Source organism: Anabrus simplex, chromosome 11 (genome assembly GCF_040414725.1).
Source record: "Anabrus simplex isolate iqAnaSimp1 chromosome 11, ASM4041472v1, whole genome shotgun sequence".
Taxonomy (NCBI): Eukaryota; Metazoa; Arthropoda; class Insecta; order Orthoptera; family Tettigoniidae; genus Anabrus; species Anabrus simplex.
Window position 1 is genome coordinate 86,417,772 of NC_090275.1, and position 21,340 is coordinate 86,439,111.

Below are 21,340 nucleotides of genomic sequence, written 5' to 3' on the forward strand. Positions count from 1 at the left end.
ACAGTCATTGGTGGTGGTAAATGAAAGTAATGAATATTTTCTGTCACTGTACTCAATCATTCCTTATTCTCACTAGATATGGAACAGCTAATGAAGAACAAGTCCTATGACGGAGTGATGCTTGATACCAAGATAGGTGCTGACGATGAATGTGTAGTGGAACTGCACGAGTTGATGACGGCTGGCTTAAAATCTGGAGCTATAAAGCCTTTAAAAGCGCGGACATGTTTCTCAGAAGATGAAGTAGAGCAGGCCTACAGGTAAGATGGCACACAGTTCAATTTATAAAATTTAATTTCTGAGCTGAATGATCAGTGTAGTGTGCTATAGTTCAGAGGTTCCTTGGTTTGATTCCTGGCTGAGCCACAGATTTTAGTCACATCTGGTCATTTTTTCTAGCTCAAGGACATATGTTTGTGTTTGTCCTAATACACATATTCATTTACATAGAGGGTTGCAATACGTCCCATAAAGACCGGATTGTCGAGAATCTTAGCTTTGAAAAATACAGTAAAAAGGAAATTTAATATGTCCTCCTATTCAATACATACACATCTCCATCATTTTGCTTTATGTCACATTTCCAACATTAGATGGAGCAATAATCAACTTGTTTGAGACATCTTCACTGAAAAATGTTAACATTTTTACATAATTGAGCTAAAAAATGTGTTAAAACCTAATGAAAAGAATGAAACAAATAAGACAGAACCAATAAGTGATCATAGTGAGGTTTGTTTTCATTCTCTTCTTCATTAGGTTTAACACATTTTTTAGCTTCAATTATGTAAAAACGTTAACTTTTTCACTGAAGATGTCTCAAATGAGTTGATTATTGCTCCATCTAATGATTGAAATGTGTATATATTGAATTGTGTTTTATTTCTGTCATGTCTCTTTTGTTTTCCATTCTTTCCTTCATTATGTTTCTAACACAATTTTAGCATCTATTATGAAAATTACTTTAACCCCCCGTTTTTCACTGAAGATGGCTCAAACGAGTTGAAACATGTTTGACTATTATTACTCCATCTAATGATGGAGATGTGTATGTATTAAATAGGAGGACATATTAAATTTGCTTTGTAAAGTGAAAACCATCAATACTTAATGATTCTAATATCTTGTAATTGAAAAATATATCCTGCCTGAATTTTTAATTCCTTACAAATATCCTAAATTTTTATAATTACTGGTAAAAAAATGAAGCCCCACTCTTTGTACATTTTAAAAGTATTTTTTTTTATGTAGTCATCTTCAAATTTAAGCAAAATTTTGTTTAACAACTTTTTCCAGTGAAGATCATTGAAGAGTGATCTCGTTATCACAGAGAGCACAGAATTTGTGATCTGATTCTAAAGTTGAAAAAGCTTGATTCCTCCTTTCTGTATTGATATTTCTGAATTGATAAATACAGTATTGAATCAATAACACTACCAGTTCATTCGTTCTTTGCCATTCTTTGCTTTGTCTTTGCTATTGAAGCTTCTGTTCTCTCTTCTTTGTGCTTGTTAACTTGTTCAATAAGTGACTTCTATAAAATCAATTTTAATGTCACAATATAAATTTAAAGACATGACATGTGTTGCATTTCATGATTACTTTATGAACAAACATATTTTGTTAACAAAGATCATAATCTGATTTGTTTAACCGCTTCTCAGAAAAAGTAATGTAAATGTAAAAAATGTGGAACTGTACAAAATAAAATCCATTGTAAGTTATTTTGCTGTGCTATTACTAGAACCAAACTAGTTGGCTGCACTGTTAATGTCACATAGCAGTGAACTTGCAGTCAGAAGAGGGTGGGTTTGAATTCCACCATTGGCAGCCCTGAAGATGATATTCAGTGGTTTCCCATTTTCACACTAGGCTGTACCTTAATTAAGGCCACGGCTGTTACCTTTCCAATCCTAGCTTTTTCCCATACTTGCGTCACCTGAAACCTTTGATCCTCAAATATTGCGGTTAATAATCTGTTTCTGAAATGGGAAGCATAAAAAGTCATGTGCAGACTTGTTGTATCAAAATATTCTGAATTTTTATGTTTCTGGTATGGCAACCCTATATTCTGCTCTGATCACCTCAGATGCTCTGTGTATTCTGGTATGGGTAAGACCTAGTTTGTTACGATCATTGATCTGTCTCAGTCGCATCTGTGGGTGGGGGTGGTAGAATATGTCCACGGTATCCCATGCCTGTCATAAAAGGCGACTAAAAGGGGGGCCCAGTGGTTTTGCGTCTCCTAGCTGAGGCTGGCATTGCTTCAACTTTCTTGTGTTAGGCACGGGACTGAGGCCGCCATGGTCCTGGGTGGACACGGATTAAAGAACATGTATGACTTCTCCTACCTAGGAAGCAGGATAACATCCGACAACCGAAGTAAGGCAAATATTGCAAATAAGATCAACCAGCATTCAACAAGAAATTTTCCAAATTTGTTCGTTCATCATCACTAGTTGCTTCAGTCCAAGCTATGTGTTATGTCATACTTTTATAACGTGTGTACACTGGTTGTACCAACCCCCTCCCTCTCACACCGTCTCACATCATTATCATCCTCTGGTTTTCTCCACATGCTTTCTTTCCATTCTTCAGCTCTGTTCCATTCTATTGTGGTGTCTTTCATTGCATTTTATTTTATTAGTTTCTACTTATTTTTCTACCACATTTGTCCCTGATTCGTCTGATGTCCTCTCTGATACTTCTCAATCACGCACGGTGTGACAGAACATCTTAATTTGGAGCTTAATTTAGTCATCAGCTCCTGCCAGCATACAGCGAGCCACCTGGTGACAAACGAGCGTACGACTACAGGTCCAATGGTAAAGCATTCTTAAATCCAAACCCTCATTATTGTAGAAGACTTACTCGGTAACAGTCAGGATTTTCTTCTAAAGGGGCACAACAAGGTTTCCTGCAAAACATTAAGAGTTGCACCTTGTTTTCTTGACAGGGAATAATCCCAAAACCCCATATCATGTCTACAAGAAAGAAAAAAGCTCTTCACTTCTAACGACACTGACCTGGGCCTAAGGAAGCAGCTCCTCAAGACATCCATTTGGAGTGTGCTGCTTACGACAGTGAAATGTGGACTCTTGGTTCAATGTGAAGGAAGAGAATTGATGCCTTCAAGATATAATGGGCCAGTAACATAGAAGTTAGGCCCCTTTAAACAACAAGCATCATCATCAGCAGCAGCAGCAGCAGCAAGATGTAATGCCACCATAGGATCCACAAGATACTGTGGATAGACAAGGTTACCGGTGAAGAGATTCACCATCTGCTTACAGTGGGACCTACTTGAGGGTGCCACTGATGTCTCCAATGCAAGGGGCAGACCTAGACTGTAGACTGGAGTACATCGACCAAATCATCAAGGATCTGAGCTGTTTCTCCTAAGTAGAGCTGAAGAGGCTGGCTGAGGACAGGCAGGAGTGGAGGAGAATAGTGACAACCACTGCAAACCAGTCTTAGGTTTGACTAATAAAAAAGAAGAAGAAACATCACAATTTTATTGGAAGCCAAAAAAAGTTAATCAAACGCATCAAAGGTCTTTTGTTTAGCAACAACAGCAGCAGCAGTCACCTTGAGTCACAGGATGTGGAGTTAGATTTGTCCAACCACATGTCTGTTGCATGTCACGCAATGTCTTCCTCGTTACCTTGCTGGAAGTCTACTCCCAGCATGTTAAGCTGCCTAGCTAATGCTGCGCTCTAGTGCTAACAAGTGCATTTAACACATGAATATTTGAACATTCAAAGATCAGATATGTTACTAGTTTGACTCAATTCTTGTACTGCTGATTCTGTTAAGTGTCAAAAATCATCAAGAACAAGTAAATTTCATTTCTGTGGCCGTTGGTGAGCAGAAATCAGTGAAGCAACAGAAGTCCTTATTATGTAATATTATGTAAATTTTTGTCTTGTCATCATTTTAGGTAAACAAAAACTTTTAAAAAACTGAAGAATTTGTGCAAAGCAAATTATTATATGAAGCTTTCTTATTTAAAAATTATTACACATTTAGGCATATGTAGAAATGGACTATGAAGAAGATTTATGGTATTTATGTTTCCTGATTTAAATTGTATTATTTTGTTAACTATGGAAAGGGATGTGGAAATTTTATTCATGACTTGTGAGGCAGGGTGTGCCACGTCTAAGTGGCCCTTCCTGTCGTTTTGTAATATCCGCAAAGATGCAAATTCTGCAGAAAGCATAATTCTAGAATATCATTGTCATTGGTCAAAAGTACAAGTGTTTTTATTGGCCAGTATATTAGGATTTTTAATAGGTGAATGTGGCAAACTGGAGTGTAGCTATTGGTCATTTGTAATCACTCTATTTCCTGTTTGTGGCTCCTCGCGCGTGCGAGTCACTTTGTCTGCGTCTTTGAATTTGGATCACTACAGCGGGCGGGCATGTTTAGCGCCCGTCCCGCAATGGGTCATCAGCCGCCAAAGGTAAGCGCATTTTTGCCTTATGCTATTTAAATGCATTCATATGTTTGGGACTATTCCCACTTAATGTAAATTCAGTAATTATGTAAAAGTTCATCTCTTGTGCTGGAATTTCCTCTAGTTTTCCACATTTTCCAAAATAGAGCATTTATATGACTTAGCGATTATGCTAGTCCGCAACGTGTTGTTTTCAGAGGCAAACCTTCTTTTGTAAATCTAGTTGTAATTGTAAGTAACTGTAATGCTTTCTTGAATTGTGTAATTAATTTTGTTTCGTTCGGGGTTGCCTCCTTTCATTCTGTAAATTCTGAGTCTCTATGTCAAAGTTTGTTCATGACCGAAGAGCTTAATTGTTTCCCTTACACATCTTTTGTGTGTATCTCAAGTATGTTTATCTGCAGTTCATTTATTTGTTCATTTATAATTGTATGTTCATTTTCTTAATAATTATTTGTCTGTTGGGTGTACTATTGTAAGTCTTTTCTCCCCCATAATGTTATACGTTTCCATATACCTCGTAGGGTTCTAAGCACCTTCCACTATCCTTTCTTAGTTGTCATTTTTAGGCCTGTAAGTGTTCCCTGTATTTGGTTTAATTTTACACATCGAAAGATACTCGTCACATTTCCATGTTTTGATGTGAATTCACCGCCTCTGCGTTATTTACTATTTCCTTAGTCATATTATTAAGTATTATATTATTTACTACTGGTTTTATCTTATTATTATTATCATTATTATTATTATTATTATGTTTATTATTATTATGGTAACCATAATTGTCCTGGTACGGTTACAATTTCATCGTTGAGTTTTTATTAATCCAGTGTGTCTGTCAGCCTTAAATGTTGTAAATACATACAAATTAGAAGAAAAGACATAACAATTTTAAAACATACATACATGGTCTCATAGAGTAATAAGATTAGCATGAAATATTAGAAAGGTACCGGTATCTTCTAATTGGACAAAAGCAGTAAATACACCTATCTATAAGCAAGGGAACAAGAAGGATTGCAACAACTATTAAGGTATTTCATTGATCAGTATACCAGGCAAGGTGTTCACTGGGATTTTGGAAGTAAGGGTGCAAACAGTGGTTGAGAGGAAGTTGCGTGAAAACCAGTGTGGTTTCATACTGCAGAGTAGTAGTCAGGATCAGACTTTCAGTATGTGCCAGGTAATTGAAAAATACTACGAGAGGAATAGACAGTTAGGTATGTTTATGTTTCGTAGATCCAGAGAAAGCATATGACTGAGTACCGAGGTAAAAGATGTTTGCCATACTGGGCGACTAGGGGATTAAGGGTAGATTATTAAAATCAATTAGGTGCAATGAGTATGATATGAAAATTAGCCTTTCCAATACTAAATTTATGTCAGTAGGTAAGAAATCTAAGAGGTTGGGAAAATAAAGCTGGAATAGGTAGATCATTAAGTAATTAGGATGTGTTTCCTCCCAGGATGGTAGTATAGTAAGTGAGATTGAGTCAAGGTGCAATAAAGCTAATTCAGTGGGCTCATCTCTGGTCTGTTTTCAGACTAGCTTTTCTTTACAGGACTGAAACCTGGATGGACTCAGGATATCTTATTTGTAAGTTAGAAGTAACAGACATGAAAGTAGCGAGAATGTAGCAAGAATGATTGCTGATACAAACAGGTGGGAACAATGACAGTAGGACACTCGGAATGAGAAGATAAAGGGTCAGTTAGTAATGAACTCGTTGGATGATGCTTTACACATAAACTGGCTTCAGTGAGGTGAATGGAGGAGGATAAGTTACGTAGGAGAGTAATGGACTATGTTATTGAGGGTAAGAGAAGTAGAGGAAGACCAAGATGACAATGATTAGACTCAATTTGTATTGATTTAAAGATAAATGGTATAGATTAATGAGGCCACAGAACTAGTTACAAACAGTGGATTGTGGTGAGGGATATTAAATTCACAGAGGTTTGCAGACTGGAAGCCCGAAAAGGCATAACAGTCTGTAATGAAGATGTATGTATGTACGATTTAAAATTCAGTTTTTAATTATTTGGACATCATATCCATTTTTATGGTCAGTGTTCAAAATGTTGGCAGACCATGGTTCAAGCTGAAAAAAAAAAAAGTAAATAATAATTTAATGGAACATGGAAGCCATACATCTAAGATGCTACCTACATTTTAGATTTTAAATGCTATAATGTTGATTTATTCAAATAGGATAAAACAAAAGAGGAAAGGGATGTCCGTCTGTTGTTAGTTCATAGAAAACAGTTTATTTTTATAAATGCTTTAGCTATCATGGAAGAAAATTTTGGCAAGTGGAGTCTGGCCGAATGCATCTAATATATACAAACTTTATTGCGCACAAGTTGTGCAGTATTAGGATACATTAATCAATACAGAGGTCTATGATTGATTTCACACGATTTTTACACGACAGTACGTGATATCGGTCACAATGTTTACCACAGAGTTCACATATGCACATCGAGTCCGAGTCGTGGTATGTCTTCGACCTACAGATTTTGTGATGGTAGCCATGGACTGCCATGGAATTTACAAAATGTCTCAGCTCCTGGTTTGTGCATGTCCATGCTCTGTTCATCATGGCCTCTGAAGAGTAGAACTCTGGCCATATCTCCTTTTTCTTCTCCCTCTCTAACCGCAGTTTCTTCCAGTTGTCTGTACAGGGCAGATTGAATTTCCATCTCAAGTCCTCTATTAGAAATAATATATTTATATGAGTGTCAGTTTACCATTTGAATAGCAGACTTACAAACAGTGAACTCAATGTTTACTTTTAAAACAGACATCTAAATCACAGCAGATACCCAAAATATCTTGATATAATCTTAATAGGACTTCATCATTTAAGGAGCATTTCTCTAAATTAACTGCCAAACATTTTACTAGGACAAGTATGTGGTACCTCTTGGGGTTCCTCTGCAACTGTACTGCAATCCTCAGCATTAGGTCTTATGTACTCCACTGCTGAGTACTGCTCTCTTGGTTTGGCTTAACAGTACTCATAGGCAGTTAAATGAGTCAATGTGCATAATTACAGTCACCATAAAATCAACCCCAATCCACTTTCTCCCTGTTCTAAGTCATATAGCTCCACCAGAGCTATGATGGAGAAATGAAATTGGGAGGGAGTATAAGAAAACTTTGCATAATTAAGACCTTCCATTCCACTGAGATATTGAAGATCTTCACACTAAATGGCTTTGTTCCACACATCCTCCCCTTAAAACAGGTGGGCATGTAATGGCAGAAAATTTGTCTTTTTTATTATGTTCATCATCATCATCATCATCATCATCATCATCATCATCTTCATCATCATCATCATCTGGAGCAGTTTCCAACCACAGGCTGAGTCTTCTTGGAACATAAGTCTCTCCACCTATTTTTTTTTTTTTTTTTTGGTCCATCCACCAATTCTCTTCTCTCACTTTCGTCCATTTCCCTGCTCTTGCCTCGATGCTCTTCTTTAAACCTTTCAGACATCTGTCCCTCAGTCTTACTCTAGGTCTACTTCCCTTCAGCTCCATTTCTAACATCTTTCTTGGTATCCTCTCTTCTCCCATTCTTTTAGCATCTCCATACCACTGCAGCCTTGATTTTTCTATCTTTTCCTGTAGGGGTACCACATTTCCCAAACTCTCTCATTTCTTACTCTGTCCATTCTTGTTATACTTACTTGACACCACTGAAACTTCATTTCCTTTGCTTGTATTCTAATTTTATCCCTCTCCTTCATCACCCATGTTTCTGATCCATATGTTAAAATTGCCACAAAATAAGTCTTGTAAATAATTCCTTTACATCTCTGTGGTACATCCCTGTTCCATATCAGTCCTCCCACACTCTTAAAGAATCCAGTTGCACGCCTTTCTCTTTCATTGATTTCCATCCTGTTTCCTCTATTTTCTTCAATTACATCTCACAGGTATTAAAAGTTTTCAGCTCTCTTAAACATGTTATGTTATGTTATGTTATGTTATGTTATGTTATGTTATGTTATGTTATGTTATGTTATGTTATGTTATGTTATGTTATGTTATGTTATGTTATGTTATGTTATGTTATGTTTTGCTTGTTGTTTTAAGGGGCCTAACATCGAAGGTCATCGGCCCTATGTTATGTCATGTCATGTCATTCATTTCCATATGTAAAACCTTGTTGTAATGTCATATGATAAATAAATACTGTAATATTTTTATAGCAGTGTAATAGGAGTGATCATTAGTATATGCTTCATCTGTGCAGATTCATGGCAGCTGGAAAACACATGGGCAAAGTACTGATCAAAATTAGAGATGAAGAAGATGACAAACTGGCTATTCCAACTCTTAAAATCATGAAGGCACGGCCTCGATATTACTGCAATGAAAAACTGAGCTACATTATTGCAGGTGAGACAAGACTAAAAACTGTTCCAAGAAGCTGCTTTTCGTATGTAGTTCAGACTAGCTGTCTTACCAATCATTTATAGGTTATTTTTTGTATAACTGTAGCAGTGATATCGTCTCTTGGAGATGAGTGGGAGCAGACAAGATAAAGCACACCTCAGCTAACAACAATCTTCTTCCTGATATGTTTCTGCTTATACAGGTCATTCAAGCTAATAACAATACTCATTGTAATGTTATTGTTGATAAGTTTTAGGGGCTCAGGACATTCAAGCCCATCACATTTAGTTTCCCTCCAACTCGGCAATACTGGAGCATTCAAGGCCGAGGTCGAGGCTTCAAAACCCCAGCCCTCTTTTATGATTCCCCTTTCCCTCAATCTTCAATTGGTAATTTCTTCACCTCCTTCTCATTTTGATAGTTACCTTCATTATCTTCCTGATCATTACGGCCTGTTGACCAAGTTCGGCAGTAGTGTCAGTGCTAGCCTCACTAGGTCTGTACACAGTTAAATTAATAAACTTCATTGTTTGTCCGTAATGAACCAAAATTACAACTTTTATTATAAATTGGGTCCACCTTATTCAGTACATAAAAATTGTTGCTTAGATGTAATTACAACATATATTTCAATCAGAACTAGTTTCGACGCCCCTGTGCATCGTCATCAGCTGATAAAAGTTTGTGGAAAAATCGACAATCATATAAGTGTATCTACTTCAAATTGAACTCAATTTAAAACCATATTAACAACATGAAACTGTGTTCAAATTATACTATATTTTTCTACAAGTCCAAGACTTGCAAGTCTTAAACCATGAACTGATAAAAACATATGCAAACCGGTTTGCTCACTTATGAAATAACATGGATTTAAAAAAAGAAAAACTTAAAAATAAAATAGTCTTGAAGTACTTTGTGCTTAATTGATCGTGCTTCTTAAAACTTGACGTAAAATCGTAGCAGAAATGATTCAATAAAAACTACAGTGTCCCTTTAATGGAGCAATCCTAGTGAGGTGGAAATGAGCCATAAGTCCTTTGAGATGTTATTAAGGACAACGTTCCCAGTTCAATGCGGACCTGTAATAATAAAATGTAATAAACTATCACTTCACTGAAGTCCGACTCGTTGGCTGAAAGGCCAGCGTACTGGCCTTCGGTTCAGAGGGTCCCGGGTTCGATTCCCGGCCGGGTCGGGGATTTTAACCTTCATTGGTTAATTCCAATGACCCGGGGGCTGGGTGTCTGTGCTGTCCCCAACATCCCTGCAACTCACAAACCACACATAACACTATCCTCCACCACAATAACACGCAGTTACCTACACATGGCAGATGCCGCCCACCCTCATCGGAGGGTCTGCCTTACAAGGGCTGCACTCGGCTAGTAATAGCCACACGAAATTATTATTATACTTCACTGAAGAGGCAAAATATAAAATTATGTCTTATAACGTAATCATTTTTACGTGACTCACCTCAAAAGATCGCCGTCCATGCAAAGTGCAATGAAGCACAGCAAGCAGTGTTGTGATACTAATCAAGTGCCCAAGGTTGGACGGGAATGAAGAGGGGAAGTAGGGGAAAGTGGAAGGAGCAACTGAGGAACGGCAATTTGTTGGAGCTTTGGAGGGTGTGGTCGTAAGAAGCAACTAGCAAAGCTATTACACATAATATGAAACACAGACCTATTTGCCGGGATATGTACATTTTTAAAAAACGCAATAAGGAAATCAAATACAATATTTGATTTTTCAGAAATCTCATTTAAATTAAGGTTTGGATTAAAATACTGTGCTAGGTGTATATAGCAAACCTCCATAACATCCAGCAAACTTCCTTTTCCTAAGTTCTCCAAGACCTCAATGTCCTGTTCTATAGATGTGAATTTATGCTTTAGATCGTGTGGCCTACCACGGAAAACCTATTATATTTTATGGCATTAGTATGTTCTGTATATCTAATTTTAAAGTTTTGTTGGTTACAAGGATAATGTCCAGATAGTCGAGGTGACTAATACTAAAGAAGTATTAAAATTTACCTATGACAATAATGACATTTACAGGACGAAACTTTAAAATTAGATATACAGAACATACTAATGCCATAAAATATAATAGGTTAATAGGTTTTCCACGGTAGGCCAGCACATACGCGATCTAAAGCATAAATTCACATCTATAGAACAGGACATTGAGGTCTTGGAGAACTTAGGAAAAGGAAGTTTGCTGGATGTTACGGAGGGTTGCTATATACACCTAGAACAGTATTTTAATCTGAACCTTAATTTAAATGAGATTTCCAAAAAATCGAATATTCTATTTGATTTCCTTATTGCGTTTTTTAAAAACGTACATATCCCGGCAAATAGGTTTGTGTTTCATATTATACGTAATAGCTTTGCTAGTTGCTTCTTACGACCACGTCCTCCAAAGCTCTAACAAATTGCCGTTCCTCAGTTGCTCCTCCCACTTTCCCCTACTTCCCCTCTTCACTCCCGTCCAACCTTGGGCACTTGAATAGTATCACAACACTGCTTGCTGTGCTTCATTGCACTTCGCATGGACGGCAATCTTTTGAGGCGAGTCACATAAGAACGATTACATTATAAGATGTAATTTTATATCTTGCCTCTTCAGTGAAGTGATGGTTTATTACATTCTGTTATTACAGGTCCGCATTGAACTGGGAACGTTGTCCTTAATAACATCTCAAAGGACTTATGGCTCATTTCCACCTCACTAGGATTGCTCCATTAAAGGGACACTGTGGTTTTTATTGAATCATTTCTACTACGATTTTACGTCAAGTTTTAAGAAGCATGATCAATTAAGCACAAAGTACTTTAAGACTATTTTATTTTTAAGTTGTTGTTTTTTTAAATCCATGTTATTTCATAAGTGAGCAAACCGGTTTGCATATGTTTTAATCAGTTTATGGCTTAAGACTCGCAAGTCTAGGACTTGTAGAAAATATAGTATAATTTTAACACAGTTACATGTTGTTAATATGGTTTTAAATTGTGATCAATTTGAAGTAGATAAACTTATATGATTGTCAATTTTTCCACAAATTTATATCAGCTGATGATGACGCAGAGGGGCTTCAAAACTAGTTCTGATTGAAATATATATTGTAATTACATCTAAGCAACAATTTTTATGTATTGAATAAGGTGGACCCAAATTATAATAAAAGTTGTAGGTCTGTACACCCCAAAGGTGTCAATTATCTTGCTAGAATTTGGCTTAATCGCCTGCAGATTATTTCCGAGAGGATCCTACCTGAGCTGCAGTGCAGTTGTTGAACATCCAGAGGCACAGCAGATATGATCTTCTGTGCAAGGAAAATCCAGGGAAAATGCAGAGAGCAACTGACTCCTTTGTATCTAGTGTTCGATGACCTAGAAAAAAGGCTTTTGACTCAGTCTCGAGACCAGTTATGTGGACAGTACTGAAACACTTTGGCTGTACACAGCATTTTGTAGATCTGGTCAAGGTTCTTCATGATGACACGTCTGGGCAAATCACTCATCAAAATATTATCTCTGATCCATTTCCCATCACTCATGGATTGAAACAGGGAAGTATGCTTGCTCCAACACTCTTCACTCTTCATCTGGCTGCCATGCTATATGGAACATCTACAGACACCCAAGGTGTAAAGGTCAGATATCGCTTCGATGGGAGACTGTTCAGTCTGGCTAGACTTCGCTCCCAAAAGCTTACTAAGATTTCCTCTGTTATGGAATTGCAATATGCAGATGATGCTGCTGCATCTGCTCTTACGAGCTACAACAGTCTGTCAGTTGTTTCAAGAGTGCTTGCAATCATTTTGGTCTCTCCATTAATGTTCAGAAAACCAAAGTTCTCACACAGCCTGCACCTGGGTCGAACCTCGCAGCTTTCAATATCTCCATTGCAGATACTCCACTGGAGCAGGTCTACCACTTTTTTATTATCTAGGAAGTATCCTCTCAAAAAGTGCTAACTGCTCACAAGATGTGGATAGGAGAATTGGTGCTGCCCGCTCAGCATTTGCACATTTATCCCGTCATGTCTTCGTGAATAAGGAAGGACCTTATAATGCATACCAAGATCATGGTTTACCATGCTGTTGTCATATCAACACTGCTATATGCTTGTGAAACTTGGACCCTCTACTGTCAGGATATCAAAAAGCTAGAGCACTTCCATCTGCAAAAATGCAGATCCATCTTGAACATCAAATGGGAGGACTGTGTCACCAACCTTGCAGTTCATGAGAAAGTGCATGCTTATAAGCATTGAGGCTACCATCATAGGCCATCCTCTCAGATTGATAGGGCACGTCCGTCGCATGAGTGAAACCAGGCTTCCTCATCAACTCCTGTATGGTGAACTCTGCTTTGGCACAAGACTTCATGGAGCCCCTTTGAGGCGTTTCAAGGATCGGCTAATGCGTACTATGAAAAGAGGTGAAATTATCACTCAAGCCTGGGATGTGCTTGCTGAGAATAGTACACTTTGGCACCACGCTGTTTCTACATCAGTTACGGTGTTTGAAGAGGAACAACGATGCCGCGAAGAGGATAAATGACAAGCACTTTGGCACCACGCTGTTTCTACATCAGTTACGGTGTTTGAAGAGGAACAACGATGCCGCGAAGAGGATAAATGACAAGCACGGAAGCTTCGTCGAGCTCACCCCCGTCCTCCCCTAGCCATTCTATGTAATTTACATGGATGTTGGAATGAAAGTTTGGAAAGAAATAGAGTTAGAAATGGCTGTCAAAGTAAGGAGAAATTGAAGGAACTTACTAGGAAATTGAATCTAGTGAAGAGGTCAGCTAAGGATAACATGATGGCAAGCATAATTGGTGGTCATACAAATTTTAGTGAAAAATGGAAGAGTATGTGTAGGTACTTTAAGGCAGAAACAGGTTCCAAGAAGGACATTCCAGGAATCATTAATGAACAAGGGGAGTGTGTATGCGAGGATCTTCAAAAGGCAGAAGTATTCAGTCAGCAGTATGTAAAGATTGTTGGTTACAAGGATAATGTCCAGATAGAGGAGGTGACTAATACTAAAGAAGTATTAAAATTTACGTATGACAATAATGACATTTACAGTAAGATACATAATTTGAAAACTAGAAAAGCAGATGGAGTTGATAAGGTTTGCATGAAGAAGCTATATCAAATTAATGAAGAGTATATAAAGGACAGGGTGATAGACATAAAGCTGAAAATTACAGGCCAGTCAGTTTGACATGCATTGCATGTAAGCTTTAGAACGCATTCTTTCTGATTATATTACACGTTTACAAAATTAATAACTGGTTTGATAGAAGGCAGTTTGGGTTTAGGAAAGGTTATTCCACTAAAGCACAACTTGTAGGATTCCAGCACGATATAGCAGCTATCCTGGATTCAGGAGGTCAAATGAACTGTATCATGATTGACCTATCTAAGGCATTTGATAGGGTAGATCATGGGAGACTACTGGCAAAAATGAGCATAATTAGACTTGACAAAAGAGTGACTGAATGGGTGGCTATGTTTCTAGAAAATAGAACTCAGAGAATTAGAGTAGACGAAGCTTTATCTGTCCCTGTAATAATTAAGGGGGGAATTCCTCAAGGCAGTATTATTGGGCCTTTATATTTTCTTATATATATCAATGATATGTGTAAAGAAGTGGAATCAGTGATAAGGCTGTTTGCAGATGATGTTATTCTGTACAGAGTGATAAATACGTTAAAAGATTATGAGCAACTGCAAAATGACTTCGATAATGTTGTGAGATGGACAGTAGGCAATGATATGATGGTAAAGGGGTTAAAAGTTAGGCTGTTAGTTTCACAAATAGGAAAAGTCCTCTCAGTTTTAATTACTGCGTTGATGGGGTGAAAGTTCCTTTTGGGGATCATTGTAAGTATCTAGGTGTTAATATAAGGAAAGACCTTCATTGAGGTAATCACATAAATATGATTGTAAATAAAGGGTACAGATCGCTGCACATGGTTATGAGGGTATTTAGGGGTTGTAGTAAGGATGTAAAGGAGAGGGCATATAAGTCTCTGGTAAGACCTCAACTAGAGTATGGTTCCAGTGTATGGGACCCTCACCAGGATTACTTTGTTCTGGGTGATTTCTGACAAAAGAGTGGTGGTAAAAAAATGTTGCAAGTTTGGGTTGGGAAGACTTGGGAGAAAGGAGATGAGCTGCTCGACTAAGTGGTATGTACAAGAATAACAAGGTATTTTTATTGGTCCACCTATTCAATACTATCCACTGTTACGTGGTTACATTTATAAACAGCTATAGAGCTTTATGGTACATGTTTTGCCCCTTCTGGAGGGCATCTTAAGCCTTTAGTCAATCTTAAAATGTTAAACTTAAATATTAAATAAAAATAATAAGCAAGAAACTGGATATTTAACATTGTAAAGCTAAAACTAGTATACAAAATCGTTAGAATATGGACAACACTAAATTAAAACTGTGATAACATAATAGAATAACAACTATCTCAATGTTAGTCTAAAACCATGTGTCTGAAACTAAAACTAGACATTCATCTTTGTAGAAAGTGTGGAACTTGTATATTTTCGAATATGTAATTCCAAGATAATCACAAAAGATCTTGCCCAAAGTTCAAGTTCATGTGTTAAAACTGAAAAAAAGGTTGCATTTGTACAAGAATATAAATTTTGAGTGTGTTGTGAAATACGTAGTTGGTGCTTCATAAATAATATAGTATAATATAATATTATTTATTTATTTACATATTTTACGCCCACATTGGAGCACTGAAATCAATACATTTGAGTTAATTTCTTCTTTTTTCTCCCAGAACTTTCTCATCCTCTCCGACCTGGAAGCCCTTTGTATGTCTGATATAGTATATTGTTTCCGTTCAACTGTTTTTAGTTTGAGACTTATGCTTTTGTTCTTCAAAATCCTCTTCTCTTTTCTGTCTTTGATTTGTTGCCAAGTTATACCCAATTCTTCCAAATCATCCTGAACTTCTTTGAATCAATTATTATTGATTTTATTCTTCAAAAAGTAATCGAATAGTTGTTTCAATATCCTGGTGTCTGGTAATCTTGATAATATAATATAATATAATATAATATAATATAATATAATATAATATAATATAATATAATATAATATAATATAATATAATATAATATAATATAATATAATATAATATAATATAATATAATATAATATAATATAATATAATATAATATAATATAATATAATACAAAGTTTGTGAATAGAGACAGGTATAAAAATAAGACATTGGCTGGAATTACTGCTGAGAATATCATAAAGGCAAACTGTAGATGACAATATAGTCACATTGGATGTAAGGCCGTTTGTACAGAATATTAGAGAATACATAGATATAACACTAGAAGTAGGGCCAACAGACAAGCTAACACTGCTGTAATGGGAGGACGTGTATAACATCTAGTTTTACATGTAAGTACCATTTCTTGTTAATCCAAATAGGGGATCTTTTAGCTCTTCCAGGGTTTTTTAGAAATTCTTTCGTTTTCGTTTCATTCCAGAGAAATAATGTTCCATTCAACTATCAAGTATTCTCTACAAAGGGCCTTACATCCATTGTTACTATACTGTCATACAGTTCACCTTTATGATATTCTCAGCAGTAATTCCAGCCAATGTCTTATTTTTATAACTGTCTCTATTCACAAACTTTGCATACTCACCCATTATATTATTTACGACGCACCAACTACATATTTCACAACCCACTCAAAATTTATAATCTTGTACAAATGCAACCTTTTATTTTTATTTTTTTTTTTTTTTTTTCAGTTTTAACACATGAACTTTAACTTTGGGCAAGATCTTTTGTGACTATCTTGGAATTACATATTCGAGAATATACAAGTTCCACACTTTCTAGAAAGATGAAGATCTAGTTTTAGTTTCAGATGCATGGTTTTAGACTGACATTGAGATAGTTGTTATTTTATTATGTTATCACATTTTAAATTTAGTGTTGTCCATATTTTAATGATTTTGTATACTAGTTTTAGCTTTACTATGTTATATATCCAGTTTCTTGTTTCATATTTTTATTTAATATTGACGTTTAACATTTTAACCCATTGCATCCTATTTGAAAACCGTAGCAGTTCACTGAGAAATTACATTTAAATCCACTGGGCTGAGTGGCTCAGACGGTTGAGGTGCTGGCCTTCTGACCCCAACATGGCAGGTTCGATCCTGACTCAGTCCGGTGGCATTTGAAGGTGCTCAAATATGTCAGACTCGTGTTGGTAGATTTACTGGCACATAAAAGAACTCCCGCGGGACTAAATTCCAGCACCTCGGCGTCTCTGAAGACCGAAAAAGTAGTTTGTGGGACGTAAAGCAAATAACATTATTATTAACATTTAAATCCCACACTACGGTAGTCATTTGCACAGTATTATTTAAGAAATCATACAAAACCAACCAGTAAAGATTCCTTTCTGAAAATTTGCATGCATAATAACACAGAAATTGAGAGATGATATGCAGGGCAGCAAAAAATTACTGTATGGTATCTTAAGAAACAAAAAGAGAGATCACGTAAACACCAGATTTGTGAAGGATGAAGGTGGCATAATTTTAACAAAGCCAGAAGAAATAAGAAATAGATGGAGAGAGTATTTTCAGAAGCTGCTGAAGATAAGAACGGATGACGGTCATTCAATGGACGACCAGGAAAGGCAGTTAGTTGATGAAGAAATGGATAAAGAAATTACAATGAATGAAATTGAAATGGCAGTAAGAAAGATGAAGAATGGAAAAACTGCTGGAATAGATGAAATTTCAGTGGAGATGGTAAAGGCAGCGGGAGCTGTAGGCCTGCAGTGGACATACCGGGTTCTCAGGAATGTCTGGGAGAATAAAGAGGTCCCTGAGGATTGGCAAAAAGGAATAATCATCCCAATTTTCAAGAAAGGTGATAAGAAAGTTTAGAAGAACTACAGGGGAATTACTCTAATATCTCATGTTGCTAAGATAATGGAAAGGATACTGGAAAGTAGAATAAGGTTGAGGGTTGAGAATCAGATACAGGAAAATCAGTTTGGTTTCAGAAGTGGAAGGTCAACAATAGAGCCCATTTTCATTATGAGACAACTAATGGAAAAGCATTGGGAGTACGGGAATGATATGGTGATGACATTCATTGATATTGAAAAGGCATATGACAGTGTCCCCAGGACGAAAGTTTGGGACAGTCTGGTGCAAAAAGGAATTGGACAGGGATTAATAAAAATAATCATGGCATTGTATAAGGAATGTTGTAGTTGCGTGCAAACACAAGTTGGCAGGACAAGTTGGTTCAAAATAACTAGTGGGCTGAGACAGGGAAGTGTTCTATCACCAATCCTGTTTACAATAGTAATGGATGACATCATGAGAACAGCAAAAGCAGCATATGGAGGAAGAGAAATGAACATGATGTTATTTGCAGATGATATTGTGATTTGGGGAGAAGATGACAGGAAGGTTCAAGAACAGTTGAATGTGGTGAATGGGAAGATTGAAGAATGTGGATTGAAAATAAGTGTAGAAAAGAGTAAAACTCTTGTTATGACTAGAGGGGAGAAAGAAAGGAAAGGTCAGATTAGACTTGCAGACAAGCCCCTGGAAGTAGTGGAAACGTTTAAATACCTGGGGAGTGAATTAATGGAGAATGCTCGACTGGATGCTGAGATTAGTAAAAGGATTCAAGCTGGAAGTTGTTTCTATCATAGTGTAAGAAACATGTTATGGGACAAAGATGTGCCCTCGGAAGCAAAGGATACTATGTACAAGGTGTATTACGTACCCATAACAACTTACGGAGCACAAACTTGGACAATGACAAAGAAGGATGAGAGTCGAATACAGGCAGCCGAAATGAAGTTCTTGAGGAGTATGATACAGAAGAGTAGAAGAGACAAAATAAGGAATGAGAAAACCCGGGAAGAAATTGGAGTGGAAAAAATGAATGATAGAATAGAGAAGAGCCGACTAAGATGGTTTGGTCACATAAAGCGAATGAGCGACGAAAGAATGCCAAAAAAGGTGATGGAAATGCAAATCCAAGGAAGGAGAGGCCGTGGACGACCACAATTGAGATGGAAGGATACCATCCAACGCAGCATTATAGAAAGAAACCTGGACCGGGACACAGTGTTGGAGGAGGAGTGGTGGAAAGACCGAAGAAAGTGGAGAGGAACCATATTTGCCCCTACCCGGCTACAGCTGGATAAAGGGAAATGATGATGATGATGATGATGATGATGATGAATAACGAAGGAATAAGCTTATCTACGCTGCTTTTCTAATACGTCTGCTGAGTGTGGTACACCTCAAAACATTCTTCTAATTGAAGTGCTACACCACACATTTGGCTCTGCCAGCAACTTTCATTTCTCTTACCTCAGCTGTAGTACACAACACACCTTTTCATGGCTTTTGTTTTCTTCTCTGTTGGGGGATTATGGATGGGAAAGTGGGCCCATGATTTAGCTTGTAATCTGGTAGGGGTGGTTCTCACTGAAGGTCGACTTCGAACAGAGTACTCCGGCATCTGAACAGTTTCAAGTAGCTGCTTTGCAATGCTAGTTCTGAAGTCTGTGTAGCTTGTCTTTTTCTTAGCAGTGATATTGTGATACACAGTGAAGGAATTGAAAATGCATATATCTAGGAGGTAAAAGAATATTTTTCTACATCCTTTTACTGTGCATCGCATGACAGGGAACAGAGATGTCACCTGATCCTGAAGGTCAACCCCACCCATTCCCTTCCAGTGTTCAAGGCCACACTTGGGCTTTATCACTTCCTTCCTAGGGGTTTGTCCTCTCTTTTGTCTGAGTTTGCCTGTCCCCGTCATGTCAGCTGATTTGTGTTTAGTGGTGAGAAAGCAAACATCCTTGTTATCTTTCCACTTCACACATAATATACTGTTGGCAGCCCATGTCTCATACTCTCCACGTTTGAGTTTAGTTTTACTGATATTGTGAGGCATGTCTTTTTGTTTCTGTTGAACAGTTCCAATTATATTTGTCTTCTTGTCATGCAGTCTTTTGAATAAATCTGGGGAGGAATACCAGTTATCTAAAAGCAAAGTTTGCCCTCGGCCTAACGATGGTTCACACATATTGAGCACGTTTGTACTTGCCGGCAGACTTGGATCTGTTACATCATTACCTATATAAACTTTGAAGGTTAGACAGTAGCCAGAACTAGATTCACAAATTTTGTAAATTTTTATTTCAAACCTTGAACATTTAGACCTATTGCACTGGACATATGAAAGGCAGCCTCTGAACTTCATTAGACTTTCATCTAGAGCAATGTCTTGTGAAGGTAAATATAATTCAGAAAATTTGGAACAGAAATATTGTATCATAGGTCTAATCTTTCTGAGTTTGTCACTACAGTACTATCGATTCGTTCATCATCAACAAAATGTAAAAATTGTGAAATTATAATGAACCTTCTCTTGCTCATGGTTTCATGAAAAATGGGAGTGTCTATAGACCTGTTTTTACTCCAGTATAACTGAATTCTTGATTTTCACATTTGTGACATTAGAATAACTAACACAAAGTATGCACTAATTTCGTTGGGTGTAGTCTCAAACCATTTGTCATCATCTTTCACTTTCTTTCTGTCAGGATTGCTCAACTGTCTTGCTGCATAATCATTTAGGAAAAGGCTAGGAAAGCAACAGATAGGGAATCTGCCACCTGGGCGACTGCCCTAAATGCAGATCAGTATTGATTGATTGATTGATTTGTCTCATCAGATATTTTGTCAAACAAAGGGTTCATATATTCACAAAAAACTGCAAGTTCAGGTAGTGGCTGCGTATCAAACTTTTTCAAGCCCTCTGTATTCACTAAACATATGTACAACAGGGATGTTGTCACTTTTTGTCCAGTTCCAGTCATTCAAGTTAGTCTGCGCCGAAGTATGAACTCGTTTCGAAAGACTTGGCCCACCGTCGTCATTTGTATCACTTTCCGTGTCATCAGCACTATTACACGCATCACTCGAACTAAGACCTTCAGGGTCTGTTTCATCATCACAAACATCACTGTCTTCATAATCACTCTCTAAAACACTATCTATTAGCTTTCATATTCCATCTTCATCAACAACAACACATCTGCATGACGCCATGATTGCAACTGATGTGAGCGAAATAAAATGAACAAAAATTCTTTTATCTCTTGTTCCACAAGTGTGTGATAACCTGGAGCGTGGGGAATAACCAAAGCCACATGTCTGAACTTTAGCTCAGAAATGCACTTATTAATTTTCCATCATGTCTGTCTGTCTGTCTGTCTGTCTGTCTGTCTGTCTGTCTGTCTGTCTGTCTGTCTGTCTGTCTGTCTGTCTGTCTGTCTGTCTGTCTGTCTGTCTGTCTGTCTGTCTGTCTGTCTGTCTGTCTGTCTGTCT

At 37.2% G+C, this 21,340-nt stretch overlaps 1 protein-coding gene across 2 annotated transcripts in view; it reads left to right on the forward strand.

Annotated features, from left to right (window-relative positions):
* The window catches only part of LOC136883437 (fatty acid synthase), an 844,467-nt gene that overhangs the window by 673,315 nt on the left and 149,812 nt on the right, over positions 1–21,340 (forward strand). For both annotated transcript variants that reach the window (XM_068229660.1, XM_068229661.1), the window contains 2 exons: positions 77–260; positions 8,727–8,872. In XM_068229660.1, coding sequence (XP_068085761.1) covers positions 77–260; positions 8,727–8,872 — 330 coding nt within the window. The remainder of the gene's footprint in view (positions 1–76; positions 261–8,726; positions 8,873–21,340) is intronic.